At 57.6% G+C, this 18512-nt stretch overlaps 1 protein-coding gene across 4 annotated transcripts in view; it reads left to right on the top strand.

The window, feature by feature from the left end:
• ARHGAP23 (Rho GTPase activating protein 23) overlaps positions 1–18512 on the top strand; it is a gene marked incomplete at its 3' end in the record, with an annotated part of 72838 nt that overhangs the window by 19516 nt on the left and 34810 nt on the right. For 3 of the 4 annotated variants that reach the window (XM_079797468.1, XM_079797470.1, XM_079797467.1), the window contains exons 2-3: positions 14944–15105; positions 17541–17568. In XM_079797468.1, the coding sequence (XP_079653594.1) occupies positions 14944–15105; positions 17541–17568 (190 nt within the window). Of the gene's footprint in view, positions 1–11236; positions 11681–14943; positions 15106–17540; positions 17569–18512 lie in introns of those variants that run through there. The other variant, XM_079797469.1, reaches the window with a different exon arrangement.

Genomic DNA, 18512 nt, shown 5'->3' with positions numbered 1-18512 from the left:
CCGGCGCGTAGCTGAAGGACGGGGCGGGCTCTCGCTGATCCTGGTTGAGTGCCCATTGGGCACATGTTCCCAGGCCGGCAAAGACCCGCCAATCAGATAAGCCCGCTGCTCCTTATTTGCATGACCACACCCCTTCACTCAGGCTTCGCCCCCCAGCGTGCCTCCTCCGACTCCGCCCCTTTTCTGGCCCCTGTGGGCTACCAGGGCTGGCGGGGGAGGGCGGGGAAGGGCGGGGGCGGGGGTGGGGGAAAAGGGGGGGCTGGGTGGGGGGCTGCGGGCGGGAAGCGCAGACCTAGGCTGCCAGCCTGGCCGCACTATTCATAGCTCTGGGGCTGGCGTAGTTCGCATACTTGGCGTTTCTCACGTCTGGCTGGCCCAAAGCTGTCGCCCCTTCGCGCTCCTCCCTCCCTCCTCTCGCCTCCCCTTACCTCCTCCTCCCTCTGCCCCCCCCCCCCCTACCTTCATCCTCTCTGCCAGTCTTCTTGAAATCTAGAGTCCGAAGTGGGAAACTGAGGCCGTGAGAAGGGGCGTGCCTTCGGGCCGGGCCTCCAGGGAGAAACTGGCAGTCAGGAGGCATGTAGTGCGGTGGCCCGGAGCCTGGGCTCTGTCGGCAGACAGACCCACCGTGGTCCTGGGCTTGAATCGGAGCTGCCACTCGCTGTGGGACCCTGGCAGGCTCCTTAGCTCGCAGTCTGCACTCCGGGAAGCTTTTCAGAAGCAGTCAAGCTGAGACCTAGAGGATAAGGGATCCGTCAAGGGAAGATGAGGGAGGGGGAGAGGCAAGGGTTCTATTCCAGAGAGGGGGAACTGTGGATGTGGTGGGCCAGCCCTGAGTGGACAAGGACTTGGCCAGCTGGACTGAGGGGACCGAGGACACTGCAAAGGGGATTGAAGCAGTTCCCCCCTCCCCCACCCCTTATCCTTATTCCAGCACCCCCACTTTCTGGATCTGGTTCCCACTGAGGAAGGGGTAGGATGCAAAATAAATTAGACAAAGATCTGAAGCAGCCCCTGCACCAGGCAGACACCTCCCAGAGACTCTCTCTGAGGAGAAGCTCATCCATCCCTTCACATTCGGAAGTGGTATGCCCAGCACTCACCTTGTGCCAGGAGCTGGGGATTTGACACCAGCAAAGCAGCCGGTGCCTGCCTTCCAGAACTCACAGTCCTGGGGGTGGGGTAGGAAGAGGGTCAAAATAGCCTCGTAAGTATATAGACGCCAACTCAAGAGTGCTGTGAGCGGGTGCAGAGGGGCCAGACCTGGTTTGGGGCCCAGAGGAGGTGTCTCTGGGGAAGTGACTTTTTTTTTTTTTTTCTGAGAAATATAGGGTGGGTAGTAGTTAATTAGGGTGTGTGTTGGTAAGGCAGGGAGGGAGCTGGGGAAGAGAAAACAGCATTCCAGAAACAGCATGTGCAAAGGGCCTGAGGCCGGAAGGAACTGGAAGGAGGCCAGGGTAGCTGGAACACAGAGGGAAGGGGTGCGGTGGGTGTGTGCGAGCCTGGAGGCATGTCCCACGGAGTCTGGTGGTCATAATAGTAAAGCAATCAGTCTGGACTGCCAGGGGTGTGATGACGGCTTGGGGCCGAGCAGTGCACATGGTGACGTGGAAAACAGAGTTCGCTCTGATGGGCGGAATGTAGGGCTGGGGCCATAGCACCTCCCATTTATCAGTTCCCCAAATGCTTTCCCAGCAACTTTGTCAGGCTGCTATCCCCAGCTTCATGTTGCAGCTGAAGAGATAAGAAAACCCGCGTGACCTTGAGGTCACATAGCTGGAAAAGGGCTAGGGCCAGTACCAAGAGCAAGTGTGACCCTTTCTCCATATCAGCCTTCTCCGTGCTGGGACAGTGACCTCTCAGTGCTCCTGTGGGTTAGCCCAGCATTTCCTACCTAGCACCAGACTGGGGCTTGGAGGCAAGGGGCCAAGATGGCGTGTGTGTGTGTGTGTGTGTGTGTGTGTGAGAGAGAGAGAGAGAGAGAGAGAGAGAGAGAGAGAGAGAGAGGAGATCCCAAGAGGCTGCTCTGCTCTTAAATGAGGTCATGCATGTGCAGCCTGCCTGGCACATAGTAAGGACTCAACAACTATTAATATGGGGCCAGGCCAACTGGTGAGGGGTAGGAGCTAGGGCTGAAGGCAATGCCGTCTGTCCTCTTCTGACCACAGAGCCCAGCCCAGAAACCACCTCAGCTCCCTCATGGGCCAGAGCCAGGGGGGGGTGGTCCCTGCAGAGCCATCGTCCCCTCCACCCTCCCCGCTGCCTCTGGGGCATCACGGACTGGGTTAGGGAGAGGTTCAGCTCCTAGGTGGGGTGAAGGGGTGACCTGGGCAGGTTGGGCAGGGCCTGGCTGAGGGGGTGGGTGGTTTCAGGGGTGGGGCTGAGAGCCTCTCTTCACAGGGAGCCCCGGGTGCCCTGAGGGAGACTTTCGGAATCTGCAGAGGCCTGCCCTGGGAGGAGATGTGGTCTCAGCTTGACTAGGACTGAGGTCTCCCCTGAAAAACAAAACAAAACAAAACAAAACAACAGTGGGTGCACCTGTTGTCTTTGCCCAGGTGGTCAGACAACAGGCAGGTATTCATAGAGAGAGCCACTCCCAGAGTTCTCCCCCCCCCACCCCCCTCCTCTTGTCTCCACTGAAATGGGCTTTCCAGTGTGGAGTCTCAGAATGGATATGATGATTTTGGAGAAGAGTCATTGTATGCATTCTCCTGCCTCCAGGAATGACGGCCCTTAACTCGATCTAAGAGGCTCTAGCCTCTCTCCAGTGCTCCGGGACCAAAGTGAGAACCTTCCTAAGGTTCCATGGTCATCTGCTCCCCTGAAGGAGATGGAGAGGGGTGGTCCTGGGGTGTGGTTGGGGCGGAGGGGCCTGGAGGATGCAACGGTGAGAGGCCGGGTGGAGGGAATGAGGGCCATGCGTGTGCTAGTGCTGGGCCAGCAGGGGGCTCTGCTGCACATGGACCTGCCTGCTCTCTGACAGGACTGCCTCCTTCCGTGGGCAGGCGTGTTTGTCTTGGAGTGTGCGCCTAGGAGAGCATGTGGGAACAGGAACTTGCCTGTGTGTGTGCACCCTTGTGTGTATATGTTATGGGTGTTTTGTAGGCTTAGCATAGACGTGTGCGCTGTGCGGGGTCAGCCCTCAGGAGGCAGGAACCTCACCCTTAGCCCAGCTTTTGCTAGGAAAATTCTCCCAAGGTCCTGACACCATGGGATATGGCATCCCCAGAGACGGTGCCTCCATCAGGTCAGCCTCTGATAGATGGCAGGTCCTCATCGATGCCAAGGACCTACGGGATCAAAGTTCAGACTCCCTGGCAGCCCCAGAGCGCCCCCTGTGCGGGGAGTACGAGGGCCCCCAAAGATGACAGTCAGGGGTCTGAGAAGGCAGGGAGGAGGGAGGGAAGGAAAAGTCCCTCAGGCAGGAGGTTCCCAGCCGTCCCGGACAATCTCTGGGTCGGGCTTGCTGCTGGGCCCCAACGGGAGATTTGTTCACTTGTTCTATCTGCTTTCAACAGAGTTGTTTTTTCCCATTTGAATTCTGATCTTGCCATTTTTTTTATTGTGGTAAAATATATATAACATAAAATATACCTTTTTTATTGTTGTTGTTAATCCTCACCCGAGGATATATATTTTTTTTTTTCTTTCTCCCCCCCGCCCCCATTGATTTTTAGAGACAATGGAAGGAAGAGAGAAACATCAATGTGAGAGAGAGAGACACATCAATTGGTTGCCTCTCACAAGCACCCCTGGCCAGGGGTTAGGAATTGAATCTTGACCAGGTATGTGCCCTTGACCAGGAATTGAACCAGAGACCCTTTGATGTGGGCAGATGCTCTAACCACTTAGCAACACTGGCCAGGGCTAAAATGTACTATTTTTAAGTGGTATTAAGTACATTCACATTGTTGTGCAGCCATCACCACCATCCATCTCTAGAAATTTTTCATCTTCCCAAACTGAAACTCTATACTCATTAAACAGTAACTTATATTTCCTGTTCTCCCAGCCCTTGGCAGCCACCATTCTGTTTTCTGTCTCTATGAATCTAGGTATCTCATATAAGTAGAATTATACAGTATTTGTCCTTTTGTGTCTGGTGTATTTCACTTAGCATAATGTCCTCAAGGTTCATCCATGTTGTAGTAGCATATGTCAGAATTACCTTCCTTTTTAAGACTGAATAAAATTCCATTGTATGTATATACAACATTTAAAAAATTTTAATTTAATTTTCTCCCATCACCATTTATCCCCCCATACCCTCTTCCACCTCCACTCACTCCTCCCCCCCTCCGCCCCCACGCAATCACCGCACAGTTGTTCGTGCCAATGAGTTCTTTCTTTTTTTTTCTTTTTTGCTCAATCCCTCCACCCCTCCCAGCCCACTCCCCACTCCCTGACAGCTGTCAGCCTGCGCTCTGTCTACAAGTCTGTCTCTATTTTGCACGTTAGCTCAGTTTGTTCATTAGATTCCATATACGAGTGAAATCATACGGTGCTTGTCTTTCTCTGGGCTCATTTCACTTAGCATAATGTTCTCCAGGTCCACCCATGCTGTTGCCAAGGGTAAAATTTCCCTCTTTTTTTTTTTTTTACAGCTGATTAGTATTCCATTGTGTAAGTGTACCATAGCTGTTTTAGCCACTCATGGACTGATGGATGCTTGGGGAGACCACATTTTGTTTATCCATTCATCTATTGATGGACATTTGAGTTTTTTCCACCATTTGGCTTGTGAGTAATGCTGCCTTGAACATGAGTATGCACATCTCTATTTGAGTCCCTGCTTTCTTATCTTTTGGGTACAGAGGCAAAAGTGGAATTGCTATGTTTAATTTTTTGAGGAACCACCATACTGTTTTCCATAGCAACAGCACCATTTTGCATTCCCACCAGCAATAGCATAAGGGTTCCAATTTCTCCACATTCTCACCATTAACAAATAGCTATTGAGAGCCTACTATGTACAAAGCACTCTAGAAATACAAATCTATACCTGAAAGTTCAGTAGCTCCTGTCCTTACGAAGCTCTCAGCCTGCTGGGGGAGGCTCAGGTCATGCCCTTGAGCCGTCTCCAATCTGAGGAGAAAGACATAGGCCGTGACCTCTGGGAGACCCTAGATCAGTGATTCTCAACCTTTTTAATGCCTTGACCCTTTAATACAGTTCCTCATGTTGTGGTGACCCCCAACCATAAAATTATTTTCGTAGCTACTTCAGAACTGTAATTTTGCTACTGTTATGAATCGTAATGTAAATATCTGTGTTTTCCGATGGTCTTAGGCTCTACAGCAGCGGTTCTCAACCTGTGTTTGAGAACCACTAGCAGGGTCCTAAGACCATCGGAAAACACAGATATTTACATTACGATTCATAACAGTAGCAAAATTACAGTTCTGAAGTAGCTACGAAAATAATTTTATGGTTGGGGGTCACCACAACATGCGGAACTGTATTAAAAGGTCGTGGCATTAAAAAGGTTGAGAGCCACTGCCCTAGATGGATATGGGGCAAAACAAACAAACAAAAAACCCCGACCCTGCTGTAGGGAGCCCCCAATCTGAGGGAGGAGGCAGAGGCCCTTCTTTTGGGGGAGTCCCAGACAGACCCAGAGACCAGCGTGGACACATGGAGGGCATGCACGGAGACACGCAGGGGCTGCTGAGTGGAGTAAATCAGGGGTTGGAGAGGGCTTGTGGTGGGCCCTGGCCACACTGGCCTGCAGTTGCCTAGGCAATGGCCCTGCTGTTTACTTTGTGGCTGGCTCTAGACTCACCCTTTTCTTCAAGTGCTCATTTCCCACCGCGAGGAAAGACGCTCTTCTGTAGCCCTCCCTCCCCAGGAGGAAATGGGCTCTCTTGCCGGGAAAGGCCCTGCCAGCCGGGCACTTTTGCCAGGTTCCTTGCCGGCTAAGAGCAGGCCCCGTCCTGGGCTCTCACGTCGCCCACCCCCTCCCCACTCCCAAAGGACCTACCGGACAAGGCTCTGGGCCTGCCCAAGTTCTGCTAGGGAAGGGGGCTCCTGAAGATTCCTCTCAGCTTGGGGAGGATTGGGGCATGTAGGAGCCTGGCGGGGGGCTGGCAGGGGGAGGTGGCGGTGATGCCCACGTGAAGGGGTTCACCTGGCTCTGGGCAGATCTCCCTACGGGTCTGCATGTGTCACCGTGTCTTTGTGTACCTGTGGCTGAGTTGTCTGTATGTCTCAATGTGAGTGTGGCTGGGTGTGTGCGAGTGTGAATATCCAAAAGACAATCCAAACAGCTTGCATTGACCTTGAGGGCATTATGCTAAGTGAAATAAGTCAGACAGAGAAAGGCAGGTACTGTATGATCTCACTTAGATATGGAATCCTAATAAAAAACACCCCAAACCAAAAACCCCACCAAGCTCATAGAGGACGGATTGGTGGTTGCCAGAGGCTGGGGAGGGGGGTTGGGGAGCTAAGGGGGTGAGCGGGGGGGGGGGGGGGGGAGGGTATTGAGGGAGTTGGCCAAATGGGTGAAGGAAGTCAAAAGGTACAAACGTCCAATTCTAAAGTAAGTCATGGGGATGTAATGTTCCGTATGGCAGCTATCGTTAATAATACAGTGTTACATATTTGGAATTGCTCAGAGAATAGATCTTAAAAGTTCTTATCACAACAACAAAACATCCTGTAACTATAGATGATGACAGACGTTAACCAGACTCATTGTGATCATTTCGCAATGCATACAAATTTTGAATTATTATGTTGTACATCTGAAACTAATATAATGGTGAATGTTAATTATATCGCAATAAAAGATTTTAAAAAATATATTTCTTTATTGATTTCAGAGAGGAAGGAAGAGGGATAGAGAGATAGAAACATCAATGATGAGAGAGAATCATTGATCGGCTGCCTCCTGCACGCCCCCTACTGGGGATCGAGCCCACAACCCGGGCATGTGCCCTTGGCCGGAATCGAACCCGGGACCCTTCAGTCTGCAGGCCGACGCTGAGCCAAACCAGCTAGGGTGCAATAAAAGATTTTTTTTTTAAAAGGAAAACAACAACAAAAATCTTGCATTTATTGAATCCCTACTATGTGCCCAAGGGCCTGTGTGTGCTAAGCACTTTCTTTAATTTACTTAATTCTCCCAACAACAGGTGAGCTGGAAATTAGTGTCATTCCTATTTGATTGGTGAGAAACCGAAGCTCAAAGAGATTAAGTAACTCTGGGCAGGTCTCAGCCAGAAGGAGGTAGAGACGGGACTCAGACCTGTCTGCATCCAGGACTGCAGAGCCCATGTGCTCACCCCTGGCCACGCTGACACTGAAGAACTAGGTGATACTGATCCTTGGTCCCTTCCTTGAGATGACAGTGGAATTTCTGGCATTGCAATTGCTCCTCTCCTCCTCCCCCCTTACCCCGCCTCCCGCCCCCCCCGCCCCCCCGCCAGCCTTCCTTGGCTCTGGCCCAGTTTGAGGGTGGGAGAGGAGTATCACAACTACCCCAACTCAGGGCGAGCTTGGTCCTGGAGGGGGAAAGCATGAGTCTGGAGAGACTCTTTGAACTACACCCTGTCCATGGGACCATACCAAGTCCTCCCAGGGACTAGGGGTTATCTGCACATGAGAGTGCTGGGGAGACGCAGGCTTGCCGGGCCGGCTCATCAGCTTGGCTTGCTGGGGCATGTCAGGATTGTACACAACTGGTGCTGGGAACCAGGCATCTGAATGGGGCAAAAGGGTGGGGGAGGACCGAGGGGGCAGCTGCCCTTGAACGAGGAGACTGGGTCAGGGGTTGGAGGCCCAGGCGTGGGCGGGCAAGATGCCGTGGGTATCGCATTGCCCGCATGCCTGGGATGGACGGAACCGGCGGCGGATTCGCTCTGTCTGGGTGTGAGGTTGTGGGGTGGTTGCAGATCTGCTTTTGGTGGTATGTGACGGGTGTACGTATGGGGCGAGTTGAAACTTCCGAAGTGCCAGATCATTCTCTTGGGGTGGGGGGTACTGTTTGTCTCCTGATTTGGGGCCTACATTCTGGGAAGAAAGCCAGAAGGAAAAGCAGGCCAATTGACCCCAAGTCCCTCTCTCTCACTTCCTCCAAGGTGTCAGTTTTCCTCCTCGTATCCCCTGACCCTTGGGCCCCAGGACACTCTCCTCTTCCTGCTCCTCCAGCCTAGGCCACGCTCTGGTTCAAGGGCTGACCTGGGAGGCCCCTGACCCCACCCTCAAACAAACTGTCCTCTCTCAGGGAGAGGAGGCCCCAAGCCCCTGATAAGGCCCCCGGACCCTGTTGATGTGGGAGTCTCCCTGTGTTCTGGAGGAAGGCAGCTGGCTCTGGCCTGACTCTGGACCTGGGGGGGCCCCCTAACGTTTCATGAGCTGGGGTGCTAGTAGAATTCTAAGTGTCCCGAAGACAAGGTCTGCACTTGCCTTGTTCTCCAAGGCGCCCAGGCTCTGGCACAACACCTGGCCCACAGCAGGCACTCAAGGCATGGCTGTTGGAAGGGTAAACAAGAGGGAAATGGAAACAGATCTGACTTGGGCTTTAGAACTTGGGGATCTGGTCCCAGCTTAGTAAAAGTGAAGCTTTGAACCAGTCACTTTTTCTCTTTGCGCCTCAGTTTCTACATCTGAAAAATGGGTATTAAAATATCCCTGGACATCCAATTCTTAGGATAAGGGTCCAATAAGATAAAGCCAAGTGCTTTGAAGCAGTAAAAGATGATTATCTCATTTGGAGAGAAGACTGGATGCCCTCCCCTTGGGAGTGCAGCCCCCAATACCTGTCCCAAGGACCCTCAGGAAGATAAGGTTGAATGGATTTTGCAAGCTGGTCAGACCAGAGGATGATGGGAGGGACTGCTCAGCTGGGTCATTCCTGATTTGCGGGGAGGAAGCTGGGGAGGGTGTAGGGAAGGAGGACTCACACTAGGCAGGAAGGCTTGGAATAGAATCTCAGCTACGCCTGGTATTTCCCAGTCCTTGGCCCCCTCCCCCACCGCCCTCTGGGGCCCACCCCACATTCCTTTCCCAGAGGAAATGGGGGAGGGGGTGAAAGGCTCCCCAGGGCTGGAGGATCATTTATTCAAACTATGTACAACCTTGGAGGCCCTACTGTGTACATCCCCCTCCCGATGTCCCTGAAGAGGCAGCTGGGGCTAAGGGGGAGGAGTGTGGGTTTGTGTTGAACCGGGCCGTTACCTCCTTTGCTGGGCCTTGCTGTCCCTGCCCAGTGAGAGGGCAGGAAACGGGCATCACCTATGTCTCATCGTTTCCCAGATGTCTACAGGCCTGGACACAGAACCCCGAGTCCGGGGGTTGATCCAGACACACAGCAGCACCTGTTGGCTGAGAGGGGAGAGTCACTCCATTTCCTCAGAACCTGGGACTGGCCTTGCAGCACAAGGACAGGAAGTTAGGTGTCGGGAAGGACTGACAGGCTGCTTTCTGGGACACCAGGCCAGGCTGAGCGAGGACAGTCCCGTGGCCACTGCCCTCTGCGTGGGGCCACGGAGTCTGACATGGCTGACGGCATCTTGGTGCTTTCCGGCTGGGATGTGACAGGGAGGCTCAGGGTGGGGGGTGCTGATGGAGATGTCATGAGTTCTGCTCCCTTGACTGAGGGCCTTTCCCGCCCTGCCCTAAGCCCTCCTGACTCAGCGGCCGGTGGCAGCCTCACTCTTCCCGTCTGGCTTCCGCCAGGGTGGGGGTGGGGGTCCAGCTCCTGCACAGGGGACCCAGCAAGCAGCAAACAGGAAACAGGAGAACAAAACCGCTCCCTGGCCCCCGCATGCCTCACTCTCACCCTTCTTCCTCCCTTCCTTCTCCCTCCCTCCCTCCTGCTCACCCCTATGGCCCTCTATTTCTCCTCCCTCCGCCCCCAGGACCCCTCTCCTCTCTGTGCCCCTCCACATCGTCGCTCCCCTACCTCCCGCAGGATCCACCTTCAGAGTGTCCTTCCTCGGATGGGATAGGAGCCAACTCTTCTGCTCGGTGCTCCCTCTGGGTGGCTGCCACAGGGGCCCCGTTCTAGAGTCTTCCTCCCCACACTCCTACCCCCAACCTCCCTTCTCTGACTGCTGGCGAGAATTTGGGAGTAAGATCCAAAATTGGAGTGAGGGGCCTGGGGTTTGGGGTCCCGGTGCTTCCATAACAGCCTGGGTGCTCTTGGGCCTCAGTTTCCTTCTCTGGAAACGGGATCATAGCAGCGACCCCAGGCCACGGCGAGGGGCTGTGGGGAGAAGCACGCTGTGTGTGAACAGTCAAGTGGGATAGAAATGGAGGTAGCGATTACAGACCCACCAGCCAGGGCCTCTGCCAGCCCCACCCGGGAAGGGGAGGAGGGCAGGGTCTGCCATCAACATGGGCTTCCTGTCTGACTCATATGCCAGGGATGGGGTGGGGGCAGCTTGGAGCCCATGGTCAGCGTGGCCGGTGGCCCCTCTAGGCAGAGCGAATGGGAAGGGGGTCCCGGGGAGGAGGGCCAGTCACACCTCCCCACAGGGATGGTGGGGGCTCCACCTGTGGCCTGAGGGTGTGTCTGGTGTGGGGTGTGAGGGGAGTGAGTGCTGCTCCCTGTGCCGGGCAGTGTGTGCACATGTGTGCGGCTCGCGCCCGTATGGAGTGGGTGTGCTGGGTGGTATGTGCATGTCACCTGTCTGCTTTTGTGGGGGTTGTGGGTGTCTCTGTGGGGCGTATGTGGGATGGTTTTATGGGGGGGGGGGGGGGCGTGTCGGGTGTGCTTTTAGGCCACAGGGGGTATGCTTGCAAATGCGTCTCTGTGGGATGTGTGGACCATACATGTATGGGAGGGTGTCCAAAGTGTGTGCGCATACAGAATGGAGCCCATACAGTGTGTATGTGAGGGGAATAGTGTGTTGATGTGTGTGTTTCTGTGGGGTATGTGGACAGTGGGTGAGTGAGCAAGTGTGTGTGTGTGTGTGTGTGTGTGGTTGAGAGGGTGTGGGGTCTATGGATGCGTATGTGTCGTGCGGGTCTATGGGTGGGGAGGGTGTGTGTGTATGTGTGCATGTATGTGAGGGGCATGCATACGCATGTGACTGAGTGTAGGAGGCGGGTGCCGGGTGAGTTCTGTGTGAGGGAGGTGCAGTGGGTGTGTGCTGTGTGCTGCACAGCGTGTGCCGTGTGTGGCTGCGGGGGCGCTGTGTGTGGGTGTGAGTGTGGGCTGGGGCGCCGAGGACGGGCCGCCCCGGAGGGGGAGGCGTCTGCCCTGCGCGACTCGCCGGCGTGTCCGGGCCTGGCGCCTTCAGCCGGGAGGCGCGGGAGGCGCGGAGCCGCCCCAGCCGTCCTGCCGCCCTCCGCGCGGGCCGGCCGTCCCCTCGGGGCCCCCGGGCCCAGGGCCCGCGGCTCTGGGGGGCGGGCGGGGACCCCCGGGGCCCGCCTGCCACTAGGAGGACCGAGAACTCCGACCGTGGGGCGCCGAGGAGCGGCCGCGGTCCCCCGAGAGTCGCGCCCTGCTCCGGAAGCCGGGCCCTGCGCGCCATGGGGCCGGGGCGGCGGCCGGGGCCGGGGCCGGGGGTGCCCGCGGGCTGCGGCGCTCGAGGGCAGCGCCGTGTGGCGCGCCGGGGGCTGGGCCTGGGGGCGCGCCGTCGGGGTGGACTGCAGCGCCCCCGAGCCGCGCTGCCTCTGGCTGCCCTGCCTCAGTCGCGGCGACCGCCACGCGCCCGGGTCGCGGCGGGCCAGGGTGAGCTCCGGGGTGGGGGCCGGGGTCGGGGCCGGGGCGGGCCCCCTGGGGAGGTGGGGCAGGGTAGGGGCCACCCACTCCCTGTGATCTGTGAGCTGTGTGCGCCCTGCGTTCTGGGACCGGGGCCCCCAGTGGGGAGGGGGGAGGAGCTGGAAAGATGCCTGTGAGGGCGGGGGGGCCTGTGGCTGAGAGCTTTCCCAGGGTGCTGGGGTACAGGCAGCCGGAGGATGGAAGGGACCAGGGTTGTTTGGGGAGATGCCAGGGCATCTGGGGTCCTGGGGAGTTTGGGCTGGCAGGGGCCTTGAGCCAGAGGCAGGCAGGAGTGCCCGGAATGGAGTGGTGGGCACCCCCGGTCTGCCTCCCCCTGGTAGTGGGCACAGGGGCTGACCGGGGTCTTCTAGTGGGTACAGGAGGCTGAGGCGGCAGGGTGTGAGAGATCTGTGGGTGAGGATGGACAGGGTAGGAATGGGGTGGGGGTGGGGACAGTGTTTCTGATGTTGGGGATCGACCAGGCTGGTGGGGTGTGAATCATAGTGGGCGCCGTGCCCAGCGTGAGCGCTGTGCTCCCTGCAGTGACCTCTTTATGCTCCTGGGGGAGGAGCAGGACTCCTGGGTCCCAGTTCCTGGTCTTGCCAGCCCATCCTGGGCCCCGTTCTGTGTAATGTGTGGCCCTCAGGCCGTCTGTCCGCCCTTCCTCCAGAGCCAGTTGGTCTTTCTGGATGCCGCTTTCTTTCCTGACACGAGGGTGGGAGCGTTGGGAAACGGGTCTGGGGCCGGAAAGTATGAGTGGTGTCCCTGTGTCCGCCGAGCCTCTCCCTCCGCGTCCCCTTATCTCTGTGCCTATCTCAGAGAGCAGAGTTGGGGGTGTGTAGGGGCTGTACCCCATCCCAATCTAGTCACCTTCCTGCTTCTCACGGGGCTGCCTCCTTGTCTGCTTCTGCATTTACCACCTTCCTCCCCCTCAAGCTGAGAGCAAGACCCGGTATTGCCCCGGGCCTGCGGAGGGGAGAGGAAGTATGCATGTGTCATAGCGTAGAAGGACGAGGCCTTCCTATGGCGGGGCGGCCAGAGCCGGCTGTCCATGGGCAGGCCTCCTCTCCAGGCAAGAGCGTGGTGGCTGTGGCAGCCAGCGGGGTGACCAACTGCCACTCTCAGGAGCCTGGTTGGAAAGGGTGGGGGAAGGGAAACGGGACGAGGGAAAGAGCAGAGGGAGAGGCTGAGATAAGGGTGGGGGTGGGGGTGCACCGTGCCTGGGCGAGGAGGGGACCTGAGGAAAGAAGGCATGCCTACTGCCCTGGATTACACACAGGCCCCCCAGAGGTCCTCCCCCCCCACCCCCCCAGCAGCTGGCAGCTCCGGGCAGGATGTGTGCCGGGAGGAATGGGGGGCATGCGGGGACCTGTCTCAGCCACTTCTCGTCACGGGGGCAGCTGGTGGCTTAGACCTTAATCCAGGACACCAGCAGAACAATGGGCCCTGCAAACAGCCTCCGCTCCGAGCCTGGGTGGAGGGTGTGCAGGGGCGGCCGCCACGCTGGAGCGGAGCTGGGGCTTCTGGAAGGAGGGCAACGGAGGGTCCTCTTTTCTCCCCCATCAGTTCATCGCCAGGTCAGCAGAGATAGGAAACCCAAGGGAATTCAGACCTCAGCGGAACTACAGAGAATTTTCTCCCCTGACCCCCACGGGACTGTGGGTCTAAGTGGGAGCGTCCAGGCGGCCGCCATAGGTGGAGGGAACGGAGGGGCCATCACCGGACCTCCGTCCCCAGCCCGGGATCCCAGCTAAGACTGGGGGTCGTCCAGCTCTTGCTTGGACCCTTGCGAGGACAGTGAGCTCACAACCTCATCCGGGTAGTTTTCCAGATGTACATGTTAGAATAGTCACCTCGTACCTCCCACCTCACTGTGTCCTCTGGGGCTGCGTGCAGCCGGTACTGCCTCCGTCCCATTTGTCTTGCATCTTCCCAGCGCCCAGCAGAGTTCCCTAGCATAGCCCCGGGCACCGGGCAGGCTTCCCTCCACCGGATGTGCTCACGGGGGAGTGGATGGATGGATGATGGAACTTCTTAGTATCAGATTTGAGTGGCAAATCTGAGCCTTCTCCAGCTATTAGACGGGGAAGAAAGGGGGGGGGCTTAATAGTAAAGTGGGAGCTCCTCACCCCAGAACTAGTGGCCTTCTTCCTTCTGCGCCCCACCTCGCCTTCCTTTCCGGTGCCAAGGAGGAGTGAGGGGTCGGAGGACTGTTTAGGGTGGGGATGAAGGAGCTCCTTGTCCTCTGAGGGGTGAGGTTAGGCTGCCTGAGGTGGGGGCTTGAAGACCCCCCAAGGGAGGGCCCGTTCTGCTCTTGGCTCCCCTCCTCTCCAGTCGGCCCCCTGCCTCCCCGTGACCACATCTCTCCGACACGCTCCTGTCACTCACTTTCCCTCTGTGTGTCTGAGCAGGGGACCTGAGGGAGCCCTCCCTCAGGCACTGTCCATCCTCTTGTCCCAGAAACAGTCCTGTGTGTCCCCAAACCCTTGTCCTCAGACATGTCATCCTGGGGAATCTCAAGCATTCCAGTGGGTGGGCCAGGGGGCAGCCAAGTGTCCCCCACCCCCACCTGGTTTCTCACTCTGTTCCACTGAACCAGCCAGGCCTCCCTTGTGGCTCTTAGTCCCCCACTGTTCCCCTGGCTGCTCCTGAAGGATGTGTGTGGGGGACCAGTCTGTCTGTGCATGTGTATGTCTGTATGTGTGGCATGTGCTGTGTGCATGAGACTGATTCGGTGTGACTGTGTGCACATCTCTGCGAGTCGACATGAGTGCGTGTGTGTACTCATCTGTGTGTGCACTTTGCACATGAGGGTGTTTGTCTGGGTGTTGTGGTGTGTTCTGTGTGCATGAACCCGTGTGGCTGTGTCTGCGTCTGCATACGTGTGTGAGCATGTGTGAGGTTGTGCAGCGGCAGGAATGAGCTCAGACAGCAGCAGGCACTGCGTGTCCAGCGCCTGGCACACAGTAGGTGCTTAGTGAACATTTGGTGAACTGAACTGAGCCAACACCTGGCTCACTGCAGCGAGTCATTTCCTTGGCGGCAAAGGCGTTACAAGGGGATTGAGAGGAAAGAAAGAAGGAAGAAGCGGTCGGGCTGATGAGTGTGAGAGAGGAAGGAAGGTCTGAGGAGGAGGAGGGTGCCTGGAGCCCCATGGACCCCGTCAGGTCCCCGTCAGGTCCTTGGGGCTGTGGGTCACAAGGCCACTCACCCGTCTCCCTGTGCTCCCACAGCTGCCCCTGGGCCCGAGAGATGGGTGCTCTCCTGGGCGCCCCCTCCCCTGGCAGGGGCCGCGGACACTGCTGCTGCACAAAAGTCTCCAGGATGGCTTTGGCTTCACCCTGCGCCACTTCATCGTGTACCCGCCCGAGTCCGCCGTGCACTGCAGCCTGAAGGTACGTCCCGCTGGCCCACTGCCCTGGCCCGTCTGAGGAAGCCGTGCTGCGGGAGAGGAGAGCGCTTTGCACCGTCCCCTCCGGCACAGTCCTCCTCCTGTGGCCTGGGCCATCTTCTTCTTCTCAGGGGAGGGGCGGGCGGCTGGTTCAGGACAGGCCGCCTGGAGGGGAGGGAGCCCCGGCCCTGGAGTCACTCACACCTCGGACTCTTGGTCTCTGGAAGGTGAACAGCCGGCTCGGAGAGATGCAGTCCTGGGACCCCCTTGTCCACTGGCCACTTCTGAGCTGGGTTTGTTGCCCCCTCCCAGCCTGAGCTCTCAGGGAGGCTGTCCTAACACACCCCTGGAACCACCCCTCGAGCGCCCCGGCCCGTGCCGGCCTAGGCTCCGGCTCCGTGTGCGGGAAAGAACCCTGGGCTCCAGCCCTGGCACAGCTCCTCGCTCACTGCGGATCTCTGGGCTGCCTTTTCCTGCTGGAACCCCAGGGCATTTCTCTGCTTGACCCCTGAGGGCCCTTCTAGCCCTCATGTAAACGTCAAGGTCTCTGAGTCTAGGAGCCAGGCTGCTCAGCCCAACCCGCAGTGTCCGCCGGGAGGAGGGGTCCCTGAAGGTGAAGCAGGGGTGCAGGAAGGCATGAGGGGCCCTGGGCCAGCACACGGGCTCCCAGGAGGGCCCTGCTCCCTTCCCCAAGCCCTTCCCAGCAGCAGAGGAGGAAAATTTCCTTTGGAGTCAGTGAACCCATTTCTCCCCTCCCCCCCGAGCTGAGTCCAGCCTCACCGCCGTCAGGAGACTCTCCCACGGGGAGCTCGTTGCCAGAGAACCTCCTAGACACTGGATTTTTCACTGCCTGTGCGTGCACTGCTCTTCGTGGGCACACATGCATACATGATATGCTGGTCATGTACACGCATGTGTGTATCTAGACATGTGCATATCGATGTCTGTGAATACACATCATGTGTACATGGCTGCACACCGCCCCTAGCCATGTCTGAATCTGGGCCGGGGGCCGCAGCAGCTCTCCTCACTGGCTGCTGAGTGTGAGTGGGGGCGGATGGTGTGTGGGAGGGGCACTGCCCCACCCCGTGATGCCCAAGGATACCAGCCCCCTAGTTCCCTGGAACCTTCCGTTCTTTCTTCCCTCTGTCTTCCTGGCCTCTGCAGACTTCCCTCAGGGGTCCCTGCTGAGGGGTGACAAGAGCAGAAGCAGCCTGGGTGGTCTAGGCTGGGTGGTGGACCTGTCTCCAAGAGCTCACGTGGGTGGGGTAAGCCAGGGACAGCTCCATCCCCTTTCCAGAACCTGCCCGGACTGGGAGCCTGCAGGGAGCTCGGCCGTCTACATGCATCCGTCTGCCTCTGCCACCCGCTCCCATGATGTCCACTCATCAGCGGGCAGGCACCCCATATGGGAGGGCGGGGAAGGGGGGTCTCTCCAGCAGTGCCCCGAGCCTTCTTGTCCTGGCTGGCGTGCCAGAGTCCTGGGTTCCAGCCCTGGCTCTGCGTCTGAGTCCGAGCGAGCAGCCCTGGACAAGTCACCTGTAACATGGGTGATCTGCGGGGGAGGGTTAGATAAGATGACGCCGGAGGTCGGATCCTGCTCTAAAATGCTGCTCCTGCTGGCCCTTTGTGTCTCTCTGACCTCCTCCTTTCTCTCATTTGTTTCCTCCCCAAATCTAGTGCCCTCCGCCCTCACTCACCAGGATGAGCCCAGAGGCCTCCCCAGGGGGTCCCCTTGACTCAGTTCTTCTTAGCCCTGAACCTAGATGCCAGAATCCTCTTCTCTAACTGGTATTTTCACACCCACTCTCTCCCACTCAAGAACCTTCACTGGCTCCCTCTTTCTCTCATCTCAAACTTGAATGCTTTAGTCTGACTTCTGTGGCTTGCTGGTATTGACGCTCTCCTTCAGCTCAGCTGATTCAGTGCTACATATGCTTGCTTATTTCTGATACCAAGCGCCTGCACACTCCACTCCCCTCACCCAGAATGCCTTCTTCCAGGCTTTACAGTCCCCTCCCCCAGAGGGACACTAATCAGGCCTGCCCTCCCCTTCTCTAAGAACTGATAGCCACTGTTTGCACTTGTCATGCCTGCTTATCTGTGTCTGTCTGGGTTCTCTCTGTGTGTAAGTATGTTTGGTTTGAGCTCCCCAAGGGGAGGGGTTGTGGGTCCCCCATTGAAGTGGGGGCTTTCAGATGGCTGAGATGTTGACCTGGTGGGATCAGCGTGAGAGAGAGCGCTCCTGTCTTTGGGGAATCCTGCCTGGCACTTGGTGTCCCCATAGACACCCCTCCCGCCGCCTCCAGGCGCTGGGCTATTTGGAGAAGATAAGAGGGGAGGCCGTTGGGTGAGGGAGATTGAAGGGGCCCGCCCAGGTGGAGCTGGGCCTCCCTCTGTGCTGCTGAGGGCCAACACCCATCTCTCTGTCCCCTGCAGGAGGAAGAGAATGGAGGCCGAGGAGGAGGTAAGGAGTCGGCCTGGGTTCTGCTGTGCCCCTCGCCCTCGACTGCTGTTCCTGTCTTTGCTCTTCTCTGTGTGGCCACTCTGGACATCTGTGCGCTCTCTCTCTCTCTCTCTCTCTCTCTCTCTCTCTCTCTCTCTCTCTCTCCCCTCCCTTTCTTTTCCCACATTTGTCTCCCTCTGGGCCTTTCCATTTCACACTAGAGGTGGCTCTGTGAGGAGCTATCGATTTCTAAGACCTGGCCCCTGCCCTGGAGTCACTCCCAGCCCAGACTGAGGCACACACAGAGGGTGTAGGGCCGGGGAGTGGGGGGCAGCTAGGGGGTGCAACCGATCAAGGGCTGTCCTCGCGGATACGTTGGGCATAAGGGGACCCTGACGTCATTATCTTTTCCAATGTGAGCCTCCATCCCCTGGCTGGCACCCTTGCTATTTCGCAGGGTCCCTTGCTGGCACCCAGGCTCCCCAGGGTGTTCAAGACAGGACTCCTTGAACAGGCAGCCTTCCTCCTCCGCCACTGGGGTTTCTGCGGGGAAGCCACGGGCACGCTCTCTTCCCGAGTCCCCATCACAGAGGCCTGTGGTGGGGGAGGCGCCCACTGACCTAGAACAGGCCATTTCGGGTGGAGACAGCTAGCAGCAGAATAGTGTTGCTGGGGAACACTGTGATGTTGGAGGGTGCTGTGGGTGTTGGGGCCTTTCTGCAGCTCCCCTGATCTGTGGGTGTGCATGGGAGTGTCTCTCCCCGCTGATGTGTCTGCAGGGCTTGATATAGCCTCTCTTAGGGTGCCCTCTCCTTTGTCTTGTGCTGTGTGTGTGTGTGTGTGTGTGTGTGTGTGTGCGTGTGTGCGTGTGTGTGTGTGCGTGTCGATCTGTCTGTCCCACCAGACAGCGAGCTAAGGAGGGGAAGAATAGTGTCTCCTTTTCAGTGTGGCACGGTGCTGGGACA

The sequence above is a fragment of the Cnephaeus nilssonii genome (genome assembly GCF_951640355.1).
Source record: "Cnephaeus nilssonii genome assembly, chromosome: 19".
NCBI classification, from domain to species: domain Eukaryota; kingdom Metazoa; phylum Chordata; class Mammalia; order Chiroptera; family Vespertilionidae; genus Cnephaeus; species Cnephaeus nilssonii.
Note: the sequence above shows the minus strand (reverse complement) of the source record. Positions and strands in the feature narration are given on the sequence as shown.